This window comes from Euleptes europaea, chromosome 2 (assembly GCF_029931775.1).
Source record: "Euleptes europaea isolate rEulEur1 chromosome 2, rEulEur1.hap1, whole genome shotgun sequence".
Lineage (NCBI taxonomy): Eukaryota > Metazoa > Chordata > Lepidosauria > Squamata > Sphaerodactylidae > Euleptes > Euleptes europaea.
The window spans coordinates 138,795,940-138,813,908 of record NC_079313.1 but is presented as its reverse complement, the minus strand read 5'-3'; the positions used below and the strand labels follow the sequence as shown (position 1 = coordinate 138,813,908).

The 17,969-nt window shown below is 49.0% G+C and overlaps 1 protein-coding gene across 1 annotated transcript in view; it reads right to left on the bottom strand.

Annotated features, from left to right (window-relative positions):
- Nucleotides 1-14,080: 14,080 nt before the first annotated feature.
- EFCAB8 (EF-hand calcium binding domain 8) overlaps nt 14,081-17,969 on the bottom strand; it is a 60,619-nt gene continuing 56,730 nt past the window's right edge. Inside the window, exons 22-25 of the mRNA XM_056844937.1 lie at nt 17,256-17,388; nt 16,391-16,595; nt 15,253-15,351; nt 14,081-14,320 (exon numbers count right to left, since the gene is read on the bottom strand). Coding sequence (XP_056700915.1) covers nt 14,081-14,320; nt 15,253-15,351; nt 16,391-16,595; nt 17,256-17,388 — 677 coding nt within the window. The remainder of the gene's footprint in view (nt 14,321-15,252; nt 15,352-16,390; nt 16,596-17,255; nt 17,389-17,969) is intronic.

The window sequence follows — 17,969 nt, the reverse complement described above, 5'->3', positions numbered from 1 at the left end:
GGTCAAGCAGCCATCTCAACATTAAGAACATAAGAAAGGCCCTGCTGGATCAGACCAAGGCCCATCAAGCCAAGCAGTCTGTTCACACAGTGGCCAACCAGGGGCCTCCAGGAAGCCCCAAAGAAGACAACTGCAGCAGCACCATCCAGCCTGTGTTCCACAGCACCTAATATATTCGGCATGCTCCTCTGATACTGGAGAGAATAGGTATACATCATGACTGTTATCCATTTTAACCAGTAGCCATGAATAGCCCTCTCCTCCATGAATATATCCACTCCCCTCTTAAAGCCTTCCAAGTTGGTAGCCATCACCACATCCTGGGGCAGGGAGTTCCACAATTCAACTACGCGTTGCGTGAAAAAACACTTCCTTTTATAGTTTTGAATCTCCCACCCTCCAGCTTCAGCAGATTCAGAAGAGCATGACAACACTGAGTATACGGCAGGTGGTCACAACTCAACACAACACAGAAGGGTTTCAATTTGATTTCACCTGTGGCAAAATAACACCAGTGAAGGAATGGCTCACCTTGACCCAAGGGGTTGCAATCTATTTAACATATTAACGTCATCATTACCCTTAAAGGTAGTGAAGAGGAATGGAAACAGACAGAAACATAAGAGCTTGTACAGAAGAAATGCTCGATTTGAGTCCAGTAGCACCTGAGGATCTACAAGATCTTCAGGGTATGAGCTTTAAGAACATTGACTATCATTTAAGCTGCTTTGCTGTGGAGTTGATTCACTACAGCTTGTATCCCTTGTGGGAACGTTATATTGTGAACCTGTCTAAGCAACTTTATGAATTGGATATCCAAGCTTTGGAATTTTGATTGTTAAGAAAAGTGGTTGCTTTTTGTATCCTATGAAAGGAGTATTTAAGTGACGAATAAGAGAAATGAAGCTATGGAAAGCTAAAATCAATTCTAAATGAACAAATGTAAGTAACAAATTTTATTAACATGTATTTTAGATATAACTGTTAAGGACTATATGAAGTATTATTTTGTATTATTGTCCATATGTAGTACAGAAACGGGACTACAAGAATTGAAACGATCGCCTCCCTGTTTACCACACTGCAATTGAAGGCTTCAACCTCGGAGTGATTGTGACTGTACTTTCAATAGTACAATTTTGACTCTATTGACTTTGTAGCACACTGTTCTAACTGTAGCAAATTGTTACACTGGATATATCATTGTTATCATCAACTAGTAGTAGCAGTTGTCTGTACTGAGTTTCTAACCTTAGGTAGAGGTGCAGAGGTGTGTAATTGGGTTGCTCAACCTCTAGGTGGTGGCTGGAGATCTCCTGCTATTACAAATGATCTTCTGGCGATAGAGATCAGTTCCCCTGGGGAAAATGGCCACTTTGGCAATTGGACTCTATGGCATTGAAGTCCCTCTCCTTTCCAAGCCCCACCCTCCTCAGGCTCCACCCCCAAAATCTCCAGGTATTTCCCAACCTGGAGCTGGCAACCTTAGTTTGGAGAGAGGGGGGACCGCAGATGTGTATAATGCCACAAAGTCCACCCTCCAAAGCAGCCATTTTCGTCAGGGGAACTGATCTCTGTTGTCTGGAGATCAGCTGTAATTCCAGTGGATCTCCAGGTCCTACTTGGAAGTCAGCAACCCTAAAATATGTTGGTGGACTGTGTTCACAAAGGCCATTTATTCACGGGAGGTTTTGCATTGGATTTGCCACTCTTTAGATGCACTTTCCCCCCATCCTTATTCTCAAAACTCAACAATAAGCTGCCATGCAGAGTTTTGAGAATTCAGATGGGGAAAATGTGCATCTATAGAGTGACAAATCCAATGCAAAACCTTCCATGAATAAATGGCCATAGAGACTGGGGAGGAGCTTTTATATATTCCACCTCAAGCAACTTTCCCAGGTGTGACAAGGAGACTTTTTGTTTGATTTCAAAAGTGAATTTTTTTAAAGGAACTGGAAACAAGAACTCTTCTTGTTGGCACATACCCAAGCTCACCGGTGTCCCTGTGCAACCAAGAAATGACACTCAGGGAGAGAGAAAGCCCTTGAAGATGCCTCATGGCACAGGAAGGAAAGGATGCCTCTCACCTTGAAAAGCCATGTAGCCTGCCGAGCGGGACCTTTAGGAGAGCTTTGCACAGATCTGTAGAGGTGTGGTCATGTGGTAAAGAGTAAACTGTAACGGCAAAAGCAGTTGGAATGTTGTGGACCTCTTCGCCATCAGCGGGAGGTTTTTGGGGCGGAGCCTGAGGAGGGCCGGGTTTGGGGAGGGGCGTCAATGCCATAGAGTCCGATTGCCAAAGCAGCCATTTTCTCCAGGGGAACTGATCTCTATCGGCTGGAGATCAATTGTAGTAGCGGAAGATCTCCAGCTAGTACCTGGAGGTTGGCCACCCTATAGGGGAGTCATAGTATCCCCCCCTCACATCATTTAATTCCCTCACCCAGCCATCCATGATCAGTGGAGGGGGGACAACCCATTTCCCCTACTGCACAGTTGCAAACGTTGCTTGCAGGACAGAAGGAGACGGCCCTGAACCAAGCTCTGCTACTGTGCAGCTGCTTCAGTCCGACTGCCATGGGGTGATAGGGTTGCCAGGCTGAAGCCTTTCAGGGGCGGCAACGGACGTGCCAGCATGCTGATGTCACTTCCAGAGAAAAATGGAAGTGATATCATGCCATCAGGTGGGGGTGGGGAGAGACTCCAGGATTTGCAAACTACAGGAAAGCGAAGTCAGTGGGTGGCCTGGGAGTTTCAGCAGCAATTGGGGCCATGAGAGGCGGGTTTTCTTACCCCGTTCCAGCCCACTGTTACTGAGTACCCATCCAACGTCACCCGAAGCCACATGGAACGACAGGAGAACACTCAAGAGAACACTCAGACATAAGATCTTGGCCATGACAGCAACCTGGAAACCAAACAAACATCAACGTTGGTTTTACATGGCCTTTCACACCCCACATTTCCTCCAGTTCACACGGCTCGTCCCATTTCATCTTCCCAACACCATAATGAGGTAGGGGCAGGGACAGCCTGAATTTTTAACTGATCAGAAAAGTCCTAGCCAGGGGTCACCAAGCCAACAGCCAAGCGCTCACCCAAATCCTCCTTCCATGCCAGGGACAGAAGAGCTGTGATTTTGTCTGCTGTGAGTCCAAATGGCTCGTTCTGGTATGAGAGAGGAAGAAAAGCTTCTCCCTGTCCACTCTCTCCACACAATGCATAATTTTATAGATGTCTATCATGTCTCCCCTTAACCGTATTCTTTCCAAGCTAAACAGCCCAAAGCATTTTAACCACTCTTCATAGGGCAGTTGCTCCGGTCTTCCGCTTTCAAACCTTCTCCACACACACTCTCTCTTCTCCATCTTGGCACCATGAGAGCAGGATATGGATCCCGCATCCTTATAGTTAGACTAGTTTAGGAACCTATCTCTACCCTATCCTATTTAGAATGGAGTTCCTCGCCATAAAGGAAGCATATTAATTTGCAAAGTTAAAAGAGGACCCAGGTGTACATTTGTTTTTAGCACAGTACATAGCCCTTGTACAAATCTATGGTGAGACCACACTTGGAATACTGTGTACAGTGCAGGTCACCACATCTAAAAAAGGATATTGCAGAGCTTGAGAAGGTGCAGAAAACAGCGAATAAAATGATCGGGGTCTAGAGCAACTGCCCTATGAGGAGTGGTTAAAACACTTAGCTTGGAAAGAAGGCAGATAAGGGCAGACACCCAACAGTTTTAACTTCCCATCCCAGTCCACTTCTACCCGTGACCCAGAAGACACATCAGATGCATCACAGTCACACATCCTAGGCATGCTGAAGGATCCAGGCCTGTTCTCTAACATCACCAAATGCAAGATCTCAGGCACCAGATGATGATAGGAAAGGCCTTTCTCTGCCTGTGAATCTGGAAAGCTGCTGCCAGCCAGAGCAGACAAACTTGAGCAGAAAGAAGCAACGGGCTGACTCACAATAAGGCAGTTTCCGATACTCATTATTTTCATTTGGAAAGAAGAGACCTTACTAGCAATGCAAGCCCTCTGACTACCTACCAACCATCGAGTCATCTCATAAAATCATAGAGTTGGTAGGGGCCATAGAGGCTCTCTAGTCCAACCCCCTGCTCAATGGAGGATCAGCCTAGAGCATCCCTGACAAGTGCTTGTCCAGCCTCTGATTGAAGGCTGCCAGTGAGGGGGAGCCCACCACCTCCCTAGGAAGCTGACTCCACTGTAGAACAACTCTTAATGTAAAAAAAAAATTCCTAATATCCAGCCGGTACCTTTCTGCCCACAATTTAAACCCATTATTGCGAGTCCTACCCTCTGCTGCCAACAGGAACAGCTCCCTGCCCTCCTCTATGTGACTGCCCTTCAAATACTTCAAGAGAGCAATCATGTCCCCCCACAACCTCCTCCAGAATGTTGAACACATAAAGCTGCCTTCTACTGACTCAGACCCTTGGTCTATCAAAGTCAGTATTGTCTACTCAGACCAGCAGCAGCTCTCCACGGTCTCAGGCAGAGAGGTCTTTCCCATCACCTACTTGCCTAGTCCCTTTAACTGGAGACGACGGGGATTGAACCTGGGATCTTCTGCTTGCCAAGCAGATCCTCTACCACTGAGCCACGACCCTTCCCAAAGATCTCAGGTCCCAGATCCCTCAGCCTTTCCTTGCAAAGCTTGGTCTCCAGGCCCCTGATCATCCTGCTCTCTCTCCTCTGCACCCGCTCCATCCTGTCCACACCCTTTTCAAAGTGACCCAGTAGCCCAGCCACCTTACCTGCAGCTGCCGTTTTTGTCCTAGGGCTGGGCTACAGTTGAACCTCCCTTGCCCCAGCCCTCACGGAGAGGGGAACAAAGTGCCATTATATAGGCGAGTAATCACATCTAATGAAGCCAGAAATTAGGGAGGCGTGTCCAGTGGCGCTAGCAACACCGTGCTGCAAATACCCATGACATGTACAGCTCCTTTCAAGAATGAACATGCTGCAGAGTGTCCTAGCACTAACCCTTGTTCTTGTTCCCTGGCACAACGTTGCTCTCTACTATCAGTAGTTGCTTCTGGTGCCCTTATCACAACAGTCAGCCGACACAATTTCACTTGGGCTGCGATTCGCTTAAGGGAGTCAGGAGGAGCTAATCTGGGTACTGTTTGCATCCAAAATTGTTCTGGATTTGTACATTGGTGTGTGTGTGTGTGCTCTTGTGTGTGTGTAGTGCCGTCAAGTCGCTTCTGACTCATGGCAACCCTATGAATCAATATCCTCCAGAATGTCCTATCTTTAACAGCCTTGCTCAGGTCTTGCAAACTGAGGGCTTCCTTTATAGAGTCCATCTATCTCTTGTTGGGTCTTCCTCTTTTCCTGCTGCCTTCAACTTTTCCTAGCATGACTGTCTTTTCCAGTGACTCTTGTCGTCTCATGCTGTGACCAAAGTACGACAGCCTCAGTTTAGTCATTTTAGCTTCTAGGGACAGTTCAGGTTTGATTTGATCTATAACCCACTGATTTGGTTTTTTTGGCAGTCCAGGGTATCCGTCACACTCTCCTCCAACACCACATTTCTAAGGAATCTACTTTCTTCCTATTGGCTAATCTAGCTAAGCACAACAGTGTTTATCCTGTTCTCCCCTCAAGAAAATAGGCCAGACTTCTCTGAAAGGAAATGGTAATGTCTTGTTGTGTGCCTTTGCTCATGCTGTGTCTGAGCTGGAGGCATTGAGCTACGTAGAAGGGTTTGATGTGATTCCACCAGCATTTTAGGACTCTTCCCCTGAAAGGTAGTTCCAGGGGGTTGCTGTACTGGTCTGCATCTAGATTCGACTCTAGTAGGACCTTAGAGACCAACAAGATTTTTGAGGTACAAGCTTTTGAGGAGAAGGAGAAGGAGAAGGAGAAGGAGAAGGAGAAGGAGAAGGAGAAGAAGAAGAAGAAGAAGAAGAAGAAGAAGAAGAGTTGGTTTTTATACCCCACGTTTCTCTACCTTTAAGGAGTCTCAAACAACCTTACAATCACCTTCCTCACTGCACAACAGACACCTTGTGAGGTAGGTGGGGTTGACAGAGTTCGGAAAGAACTGTGACTAGCCCAAGGTCACCCAGCAGGCTTCATGTGGAGGAGTGGGGAAACAAGCCCAGTTCACCAGATTGGAGTCCACCGCTCATGTGGAGGAGCAGGAAATCAAACCTGGTTCTCCAGACTAGAGTCCACCGCTCTTAACCACTACACCACGCTGATTAGTAGCACCTTAGAGGCCAAAAGATTTTGGGAGTACAAGCTTTTGAGAGTCAAAGTTCCACTTTGATTCTTGAAAGCTTATATCCAGAAAATCTTGTTGGCCTCTAAGGTGCTCCTGGACTCGAAGCTAGCTGTTCCCCTGGAAGGTTCATCTCTACAAGCAAACAAAATAGCATTTCCGAGATAGACGCATGCGATCTTTCTTTGGGGGACTGAAATATTTGCCCTTCTTCTTTTCCATCACAGCACCAGTAAACTCAGGACAGACGAAAGGAACTATAGAACTTCTTTGCTCAATGAGTGTATAACTTACGGAATTCACTGCCAATGGTCATAGTGAGGGCCACAAGCATAGATAGTTTCAAACTAGGATTTGACAAATGCACAGTGGAGAGGCCCATGGATAGTTACTAGTCATGACAGTGAAAGGGAATCTCCATATAGAGAGGCAGTAAATCTCTGAATGCAAGTGCTAGGAGACAAAATCATAGAATCATAGAGTTGGAAGGGACCACTAGGGCCATAAATGTCACTTGGTCAGGCCGGGCCATGCCTCACCAGCCCAGATCAAGAGTGGGGGCAGGTGGCTGCCTCAGCTGGCTTGCGGGCCAGATAAGAGCTCTCCAGGGGCCGGATCTGGCCCACGGGCCTTATGTTTGACACTCCTGCGTTAGAATGTACGCAGTCCAGACCACTGATGGATAGGTCTGGAGACATCATAGAATCATAGAGTTGGAAGGGACTACCAGGGTCATCTAGTCCATCCCCCTGCACAATGCAGGAAATTCACAACTACCTCCCCCACACACCCCCAGTGACCCCTACTCCATGCCCAAGCAGGGCAGATGCTCTCTTGCTGAATATTTCACTTAAAGGGTCTCTGAGCAGCAGTCCTGCAACATCAAATGTGGACTCATCCACGGAGTTGCGACCTCTTTCTGCCAGCTCTTTGCCTTCATCTCTGGAGAGGGAAGGCAGCGTTGACCCATCAGAGGGATGACCAGTGGCATCAGTTTCTGAGCCACCTTCTGACCACAGCGGAGATACAATCAAACAAAACCAACGGCCAAGTAATCTGTCAGGAGGTGGGTGTTGTACGTTGCAGTTGTAGCAGTCATAGAACTGAGACTCAGAAAACACAGGCTGCTTTTAGTTTGGCTACAGTTCATCTGAGGGAGACATGAGAAACCTTGGATCAAAACCAGGATATGAACAAGCATTTTCTTTTTTAAGCTTGCCTGCATCTTGTCAAGGATTGCTTTTGTTAATTAATAATTCAGCACTATACTCAGAATCGTATGCTGTGCTGTTCTCAGAACACAATAGTTATTTATCCCTTTGGAAAGGTGCCTATGCGCGTTGGAGTCAGGAGGCGCCAAAAAATCCAACATTAGCAACCAAACATTGTTAGGGATGTTCTGTCCCTTTGATGCAGCTCGTGCATAATATACGGTTGGTCTCAGCATCATTATTCTAGCCGTTCCAAAGCCATAAGATGTTAACAAAAGAATTTTATAGGAGACCAAGTTTTAATGAGCAGCATGTGGACAGTCAGTAGACGGAGTCATAATCTAGGCCAATTTTAGGACCAGGTGACACTTTTCAAGGACATTTCAGAGGGTAGATGTGTTGGTCTGCAGTAGAATAACTAGTTTTGAGTCCAGTAGCACCTTAGAGGCCAACAAGATTTTCGGGGATACAAGCTGTTGAGAGACAAAGGTCCCCTCATCAGAAACAAAGGCCGTTAACGCATGGCAAGTTTTGAATTTTTTTGTCCCTCCTCTCTCTCGATCATGCGTTCAAAGAATTGAACGCATGGCTGACAAGGCACGCCGCTGCTCTGCCTCTGACGGGTGGTGGAGAGTGGAAAAGGTGGCAACTGGGTTGCCAAGCAGAGAGGGGAGAGGTGGAGGAGGACACTGGATGGGGGAGAGTAGGGTTTCCAGGTAGTGGCGGGTAAAATCCCGCCAATCCACCAGGCTGCCTGCCAACCACCTGAGGGCCGGCAGCAACGCGTGCACATGTGCACGTGTGATGCGCCCATGTCACTTCTGGTTTTACCCGGAAGTGATGCGGACGCTCTAGCAACCTCTGTTTCGGCAGAGATTGATAGAACATCGGCGTCGCTTCCGAGTAAACCCAGAAGTGACGTAGGCGCATCGCGCGCTGAAGAGACGCTCCCGCTGATGGAGCTGCGGGCCCTGGTATGCCTTGGGGGGAGAGAGAGAGGTACAGGGTCTGACGCTTTTCCTCTGCGGGGGGAGGCGGCTGCTGCTGCTGTCGGGCCCGGGTAGTCTGCCAGAGGTGATTCGACCCAGGCGCTGAAAATGCACTGGCAAACGCTGGGAACTGCTGCAAACCTTCCATTAAAATTGCAACAAAGCAGCGATGGGAAAACCCGGAAATGTGTCGATAGGAGGTGGGTTGATCACGTGTGTGGGAGGAGGTGCCAAAGAATGGCCTCTGATGGAGGGAGCTTTGACTCTCAGAAGTTTATACCTCGAAAATCTTGTTGGTCTCTAAGGTGCTCTTGGAGGGCAGAAGAATCCCTGAAGGCTAGCTACTGGGCAGCAGCTGTAGTGGAAGATGACACTGGCGAAGGATCTTTCCTAGGCAATGGCAGGGCCACTACAGCTAACCCTGGTTAGTATTGCGCAGAAGAAGGCAATGGTAGACCACTACTGACCAACCCTTACCTTGGAAATCCTGATGAGAGCTATTTATAAATAGACGCAAGTGAACCTTTTTTGCCCTGGGACTCATGATCTAGTTCTTCATGTGCAGTCAAGGCCTAACAGCAGGGTCAGAATTAGGGCTTAGAAAAATGCTCCATGCCCTAGGGGTGCCAGCCTCCAGGTGGGGCCTGGGGATGCCCCGGAATTTCACTCATCGCCAGACTACAGTTCCCCTGGAGAAAACAGATGCTTTGGTGGGCGGACTCTATGGAATTGTACCCCGCTGAGGTATCTGTCCTCCCTAGGCTCCACTCCCAATCTCTTGGCAACCCTAACATGCCCCAACCCAACACACTCCTTCCCTAGGGCAGCCCCAAACCCAAATAACCAACTTCACACTGCACAGGGGCTCTGTCCTCTAATTCCAAGAACTCTATCATTCCCAGAGTTCAGAAATTCAATGCCCTTTTCAAGACTATGGAAAAGTACAGTCGTCACTGGGGCTAATTTTCCTTCTAACAAAAACAGCCAGGCACAGGCTGTCCAGGGTCAAACTTCTCTCTCAGGACCCAGATTTCAAGGTCACCTAGCCAGGCCTGCTAGTTTTATGCTTGTGCGTCTATATTCCTATGGCTCCATTGGGTTTCCTGCCTTACGGTGCCCACTTATTTCAGCCTCTTTCTTTCTCCCAGTTTCAGCAACCACAACTCTCCTCCCGGTGCAAGAGGAGAAAACTACCCTGGTTCATCCAGAGAGATGCCTTAGCCTTGTTCTCTCTTCTCTGCATTCTCTCCAGCTTTCTCTCTTCTTTGCAGGTTCCCCGCAGGTTCCCCAATACCCATTCATCGAAGGAAATGTACTGCAAAATAAAGGCCAGCGCAGACCTCCTGCTCATTTGAACGCCAGCTTTGCAGACCTCTTTTCCACTCTCTCCTCTTAGCAGCATAGAGGGGGAAGGGTGCATAGAGGCCATCTAGTCCAACCCCCTGCTCAATGCAGGGTCACCCTAGAGCAGGGGCATCGAATTCAATTGTTACAAGAGCCGGGTATGACATGAATGTCACTTGGTCGGGCCGGACCATGCCTCACCAGCCCAGATCAGGACTGGGGTGTGTGATCCAGCCCTCGGACCTTATGTTTGAAACATGGCCTAGAGCATCCCTGACAAGTGTTCATCCAGTTGCTGTTTGAAGACTGCCAGAAAGAGGGAGATCACCACCTCCCTAGGCAGCCGATTCCACTGCTGAACTACTCTTGTAAAAAAAAAATCCTAATATCCAGCCAGTACCATGACAATGTGAGTACCCAGCTTGCTGGGGGTAAAGGGAAGATGACTGGGGAAGGCACTGGAAAACCACCCCGCAAACAAAGTCTGCCTAGAAAATGTCGGGATGTGACATCACCCCATGGGTCAAGAATGACCCGGTGCTTGCACAGGGGACCTTTACTTTTTACCACGGCAATGTGGCGTTTCTGGGGGTAACCGCGGAAGTGACGTGATTGCGTCACATGCGGCTGCGCGCATATGCAATTGCCCCACCCCCACCCCTAGGGTTGCCAGGTCCTTCTTTGCCATCGATGGGAGGTTTTGGGGGCAGAGCCTGAGGAGGGTGGGTTTGGGGGAGGGGAGGGACTTCAATGCCATAGAGTCCAATTGCCCAAGCGGCCACTTTCTCCAGGTGAACTGATCTCTATTGGCTGGAGATCAATTGTAATAGCAGGAGATCTTGCGCTAGTACCTGGTGGTTGGCAACCCTAGCAGACCCCCACCATAATATCACTATTATTTCTTACTCCTTTTATTTTTACCCATAGACTCTCGACTGAACTTCCATGCTCAGATTCATGTATTGCTTCAAAAGTGTACACATCTTTGACATATAATGCTTCTCCTCCTCCCTTCCTTATCTGTCTATCCCTTCTAAACAAGTTGTACCCCTCAATCTTAATATTCCAATCGTGAGTGATATCCCACCAAGTTTCAGTAATGCCAATTAGGTCAAAATCGCCTTCCTGTATTAGGGCTGCAGGTTCTTCCTCGTTTCCCATACTCTGCACATTAGTGTACAGACATTGGAATCCATGGTTTATGTGCCCTGAGGTTTTCGTTTCTGAACTTACCCACAAGTTTATGTTTCCTCGCATACATGGCACTCCCCGCAAATCTTTATTGTTCTCATCTCCAGTTATTGTCATCATGCTAGGCTTTAAATTCTTGTCTCGCTTCCCCATTTTCTCCAGGTGAACTGATCTCTATCGGCTGGAGATCAGTTGTAACAGCAGGAGATCTCCAGCTAGTACCTGGAGGTTGGCAACCCTACCCACCCCCCAAAACATCCCGCCGATGGAGAGGGGGGACCTGGCAACCCTACCTCGCTGCCCTCCTCTAAGTGACGGCCTTTCCAACCACATTCCCCCCCCCCGCCCCCACCTCCTCTTCTCAAGGCTGAACATTCCCAAATCCCTCAGGCTTTCCCTGTAGGGCTTGGTCTCCAGGACCCTTCCGAGGTTGCTCGCCATAATCCTGGGCGCAAGCAATCCGGGGTCCACAATCGGGCTGGTAACGTGCAGTTGTTGTCAACTGACCGAGAATCACACACAGAACATACTGTAGCTGCAGTGATATCCATCAGGCAGCTAGTTCCAGGAGAACATGAAGCTTAAGAGATCAAAGGACCATATCCTTTTGGAGAAGGGCCATGCTGGCTAATGAGAAGCCAACCTGTGCTGTGCTGAGCCAAAGCACGGTGTCAGTTCTTCCAGCCATCCTTTTCCATGAGCCTGCTATAGTACCGTGCCCCCAGCCAATCACTGTGCATTCCCCTGCCGAGTTCAGATGGGACTGTAAATAGCATCTTAAAGAACGAACACTAGGAACGGACAACCGTGGGCTCCCTGCAGACATGGCCTGGCCACTTTGGGTAGGGTTGCCAGCTCCAGATTGGGAAATACTAGGAGATTTTGGGGGGTGGAGCCTGAGGAAGGTGGGGTTTAGGGAGGGGAGGGACCTCAGTGTGGTATAACACTATAGAGTCCACCTTCCAAAGTGGCTGTTTTCTCCACCTGAACTGATCTCTGTCACCTGGAGATCAGTTGCAATCCCAGGAGATCTCCAGGCAGCACCTAGAGGTTGGCAACCCTAACTTTGAGGTACAGAAGGAACAAGATAGACCCAACAAGGATATTGTACTGTCATCATCTGTGAGTTGCTTAAGGCTAATGCCTGATCTGAAGGTTCATTTCAGGGCGATGTGGTCGCCAGCAGTGTGCCACCCACGCACCACCTATGGAATTTGCTAGCTGACTTTCAATCTTCAGGAGGCGGCTGAAGACAATTTAATTTAAGACTGCAAATGATAAATTTAGATTTTTTATTTATTTATTGGCAATCCTCATTGGAGATTTAAAATTACGGTCTTTAGGCGTTTCAATCATTGTTGTTTTATTTACACTGTAAGCCTCCTTAGAGCCCCGTGACACAGAGTGGTAAGCTGCAGTACTGCAGTCCAAGCTCTGCTCACGACCTGAGTTCAATCTCGATGGAAGTCGGTTTCAGGCAGCTGGTTCAAGGTCGACTCAGCCTTCCATCCTTCCGAGGTTGGTAAAATGAGTACCCAGCCTCCTGGGGGTAAAGTGTAGATGACTGGGGAAGGCAATGGCAAACCACCCAATAAACATAGTCTGTTGGCACCAGCTATCAGGAGCATACTATAGCAATTACATTGGCTACCGATTCGCTTCCAAACCCAGTTCAAGATGTTGGCTTTATACTTTAAACCCCTATAGGGCTTCAGACTGTGGTGTCTGAAGAACCATCTTCTCCCATACATCCTTGCTCAAAATTAAAATCGCAGAGAGACGCCTCCTGACATCCCACCAATTAACAATGCTTGTTTGGTGGGGACACGAGAGAGGGCGTTTTCTGTAGCATTCCCACATTTATGGAACCTCCCCAGAAAGGTGCGCCTGGCCCCCTCATTGTCAATCTTCAAGAGGCAAATGAAGACATATTTCCTTTCCCTAGATTTAACAGCCACTGGCTATCCATCAACCACATCACACTTTAAAAAGGGGAGATGAAATTTAATTTTTCCTTGACACTGTAAAGAGAAGAGTTGCCACATCTCTCACGGAACTGACCGATCTATTTGACAGCAGATAACACCGTATCAGCTTCTCAGAAAGCGTCTTTAGCTGTTTTACCCAGGGAGTGATATATTTATTCCATGCAATATTATTTTGTGGACATGCTAAAAAAATGTGGGCTAGGGACTCTATTTGATCCGGTCAAAACAGGCATTTTCGTTCTTCTGCAATAATTTTATTGTATCGCCCTTGTGTCTCGGCTGAGTCTAGGGCATTACATCTCGCCAATAAGAAAGCTCATCTGAACGTATGAATTTCTAAGCAGCGGAAATAATCTGGACATATTTATGAAGACATATTTATTCAGGACTGCATTTTGATTGATTCAACTTTTATTATTGGCAATCCCATTTGGAGTTTTTAAACTCTGAATTTTAAGGACTTTATCATTGTTGCTTTTTATAATGTTTTATTAGTATTGTAAGCCACCTTGAGTTCCATAAGGGAGAAAGGCAGCTAATAAATTGATTAAATAGATAAAAATAGACAAAAATATTCAATGGATCGGGCCTGCAAGCCGCTCCTTGGTTATCAGAAGTCTTTACTTTTTCCTCAAGAAAGAGCGCAAGGTTGACAAAGAAATGCAGTCCCAAACAACACATTTTCAATGTGGCATTTATTTTCAAGCAACGGGCACGTCAACTCTTATGAACAGCAGTGCTGAAGCTGAGAAAAGGAAGATGGAAACGAAAGCCATCCCAGCATCCAGCAAACAAACAGATCCTCTCGTTCTTCTGACAAGACAGCCCTTTCTGAACACATTTCCTGGGCCTCAGTTGCACTGAGCTCACCACTGAAGGGGATTCCTTAGACCTGATTTAAATGTGATGCTGGTGTGTGGGGGGGGGTGTTTTTCCGTGGGTTTGCACTCACACAGTGTCTGGTTTATAACAGGTTGCTACTACATGCCAAGCAGCTAATGTGCAGGCCACATAGTTGCTTCGCAGCCTCGTGTAAGCCAGACTCTGTGCGAGTGCGCATTCCCGCGGCCTCGGCCACTGTTGCGTTTAAGCCGGGCCTGCAGCAGGGCTGATGTCTTTGGTATAAAGAGCCTGCTTGCGCAACATGAAGCTCTTCACGGTGGGCTTGGTCACAAAGCCTTTGAGGGCCGTCCATCTCTTGGCCTTCTTGGAAGCCCGTAGGTCAGACAAGCCCTGGATCATTTGTGCTTCTTTCAGGCTTTCAGGGATCTGAGTGGGAGGCACTTGCTGGAGATCGGTGTACTGGATACAGTGGTAGATCCGGGCCTGTGGAAAAAACGGCTTACTCAGCAAGCACAGAGAAGTCTGGTGGTGGAAGAAAGTCCCGTCAAGTCTCAGATTTACGGCAACCCTGTAGGGTTTTCAAGGCAAGAGAGGAACAGAGGTGGTTTGCCATTGCCTGCCTCTCTGTAGAGGCTCTGGGCTTCCTTGGTGGTTCCCCATGGAAGTACTAGCCAGAGTTGACCCAGCTGAGCTTCTTACGAGATCATAGAATCACAGAGTTGTAAGGGATCACCAGGGTCATCTAGTCCAACCCCATACACAATGCAGGAATTCACAACTACCTTCCCCCCACACCCCTAGTGACCCCTACTCCATGCACAGAAGATGGCCAAGATGCCCTCCCTTCTCATGATCTGCCTAAGGTCATAGAATCAGAATTTCTGACAGATGGCCATTTAACCTCTGCTTATAAACCTCCAGGGAAGGAGAGCTTACCACCTCCCAAAGAAGCCTATTCCACTGAGGAACCGCTCTGACTGTTGGAAACTCTCTTGATTTAATTTCAACCTGTTGGCTGTGGTCTGAACTACTGATCAGGCTAGCCTGGGCCCTCCAGATCCAGACAAGAGATGAGCAGAGGTGGTTTGCCATTTCTGTCCTCTGCTTAGCGACCCTGGACTTCCTGGGTGGCCTCCCATCCAACTACTAATCAGGGTCAACCCTTCTGAGATCTGACAAGATCGGGCTAGCCTTGGCCATCCAGGGCAGACAAACAGAGGTGGTTTGCCATTGCCTGCTTCTGCACAGCAACCCGGGTCGTCTTAGTGGTCTTCCAACCAAATACTAACCAGGACGACCCTGCTTAGCTTCTGAGATCCAATGAGATAAGGCTAGCCTGGGCCATCAAGGTCAGGGCACAGAGAGGACTAGTCTTGGAGCTCCCATCGCTCAGGTGGGAGGCAAGGCTTGCTTACCTGCTCTTTGCTGGCCAAACATTTCTTCATGACAGGAAGCTCCTTCAGCAGCGGCCGGGGCACCTTCTGTTTATAGGCATGGCCAAGGATGTCGCTTTTCTGCAGTCATCAGAATGGAAGGAAGAGAGGTGCATCATTGGTGCCTTCCTTCCTCCAGCCGTCAAGCCCTGAACCTGCCAAACATCTCAGACTCCTTCAAACCACTCCTCCTCTTCTCCTTTCCTGCTGCTTATCTCTGGGACTCCCTCCCAGAACACCTGCCTGGATTTGCCTCTCCCCACAGCCCAAGCTGAAACAGAGTTCAAGCACCCATTCATTCATGTTCCTTCAGTTGCTAACTCCCAGATGGGGCCTGGAGATCTCCCGGAATTACAACTGATCTCCAGGTGACAGAGATCAGTTCCCCTGGGGAAAATGGCTGCTTTGGTGAACTGGATTTGCTTCCCCACTCCTACACATGAAGCCAGCTGGGTGACCTTGGGCAAGTCATTCTCTCTCAGCCCCACCTACCTCACAGGGTGTCTGTTGTGTGGAGGGGAAGGGAAGGTGATTGTAAGCCGGTTTGAGTCTCCCTTACAGTGAGTGGCAGAGAAAGTTGGCATATAAAAACCAACTCTTCTTCTTCTTGGAAGGTGGGCTCTATGGCATCCTACATATTTGAGGTCCCTCCCTTTCCCAAACCCCACCCTCTCCGGGCTCCATCCCTAAATCTCCAGGAATTTCCCAACCTGGAACTGGCAACCCGATGTCTTCTCCCAGGTCAGTTTTAGACTGCAAGCTCCTCAGAGCAAATACCGGCCTTCTGCTTGTCTCACACATACTGGTAGAGTCATATAACTTTCAGATAGGGTTGCCAGGTCCCCCCGGCCACTGGCAGGGGATGGGGGAAGGGGAGGGTTGCCAGATACAGGTTGGAAAACTCCTAGAGATTTGGGGATGGAGCCTGGGGAGGGCAGAGACCTCATTGGGGTACAATGCCATGGAGTCCACCCTCCCAAGCATCCATTTTCTCCAGGGGAACAGATCTCTGTAGTCTGAAGATGAGCTATAATTCCAGGGAATCCCCAGGTCCCACCAGGAAGCTGGAATCTCAGAGATACTGACCTCTCATCTCCCCCCTCCCTCAACAGGTCCTCACCATCTTTCCCGAATCTTCCCACTTCCGAAACGCAGCCTCAATTTGACCATCCGAATATTGGATGATCCGTGTCTCCTTCTGGAGCAGCTCCTGCATTCTGCCCGCCGCAGGGCTGGCACCGCTTGACTTCATGTGCAGGAAATCCATCAGCATGGACTGCTCCCTCTTCTGTACGGTCAAGGCGTGGAGGATACTGCGGGTGCTCCTGAAAGCAGCAGGCGGAGAGAAGGGGGGATGGGGAGGGCCTCTACAGAGACCCTGCTCCACTACCCAGGCAAGTGGCAGTAGGGTTGCCAACCTCCAGGGAGTAGCTGGAGATCTCCCTCTATCACAACTGACCTCCAGGCGACAGAGATCAGTTCCCCTGGGGGAAATGGCCACTTTGGCCATTGGACTCCATGGCATTGAAGTCCCTCCCCTCCACAAACCCCGCCCTCCTCAGGCTCTGCCCCCAAAATCTCCAGGTATTTCCCAGCCCGGAGCTGGCAACCCTAAGTGGCAGGGAGGTTGAGCTCACAGTGCTCTTTGAACTCCTTAAAGACGGTACATGGAGCCAGCCATGATGGATCGGGCATGCTTCAGGGGAGGCCTGTGGCTCAGGGGCAGAGCACCTGCTTTACATGCAGAAGGTTCCAGATTCAATCCCAGGTATTTCCAGTTTAGAGGATCAGGTAGGAGAGCATGTGAAAGACCTGAGACCTTGGAGAGCCGCTGCCAGTCAGAGCAGGCAACACTAACTGTGACAAATCCCAGGCCCAGCAGAAGGAAGATTCAGACTCCCTCATCACTAGCCAGCTCAAAGCAGGTGTTCTTAATGGCAGGGCCGAATCGGAAAGACGCTGGTAGGACGGGTCCCTCTACTCACTCCCAGTGGGGTCGTCTGCCTTCGTTCAAAACTCTCAGGGTGTGCAGGGAGCCCACGCGGCGGATCTCTTCCGGCACATCCGCAGTTCCCACCGGAGGGGCTCCGAGTTTCCAGGTCGACTGCCCAAAGGTCCCTGTAAGTCAAGCCAGGAGCAGAAACGCTGGAAAAGGAGCAGGAGGGACAGAATTGCTGCATTGCTGCCCAGATTTCCATGGCCTGATCTCATCAGATCTTGGCAGCTAAGCAGGGTTGGCTCTGGTTAGGTCTTGGAGGGGAGTCATAAGAAAATAAGGAAAAGCCCTGCTGGATCAGACCCAGGCCCATCAAGTCCAGCAGTCTGTTCACACAGTGGCCAACCAGGTGCCTCTACGAAGTCCACCAAGGAAGTTGAAGAAGAAGAAGAAGAAGAAGAGTTGGTTTTTATACCCCGCTTTTTCTCTACCTTTAAGGAGTCTCAAAGCAGCTTACAATCTCCTTCCCTTCCCCACAACAGACACCTGGTGAGATAGGTGGGGCTGAGAGAGTCTGGAGAGAACTGTGCCTGGCCCAAGGTCACCCAGATGGCTTCATGCGGAGGAGTGGGGAATCAAACGCAGTTTACCAGATTAGAGTCCACTGCTCTTAAGCACTACATCATGCTGGCTTTCAGTCCAGAGTCTCAGGGAAGGTTGCTAGCCTCCAGGTGGGGCCTAGAGTTCTCCTGGAATTACAGTT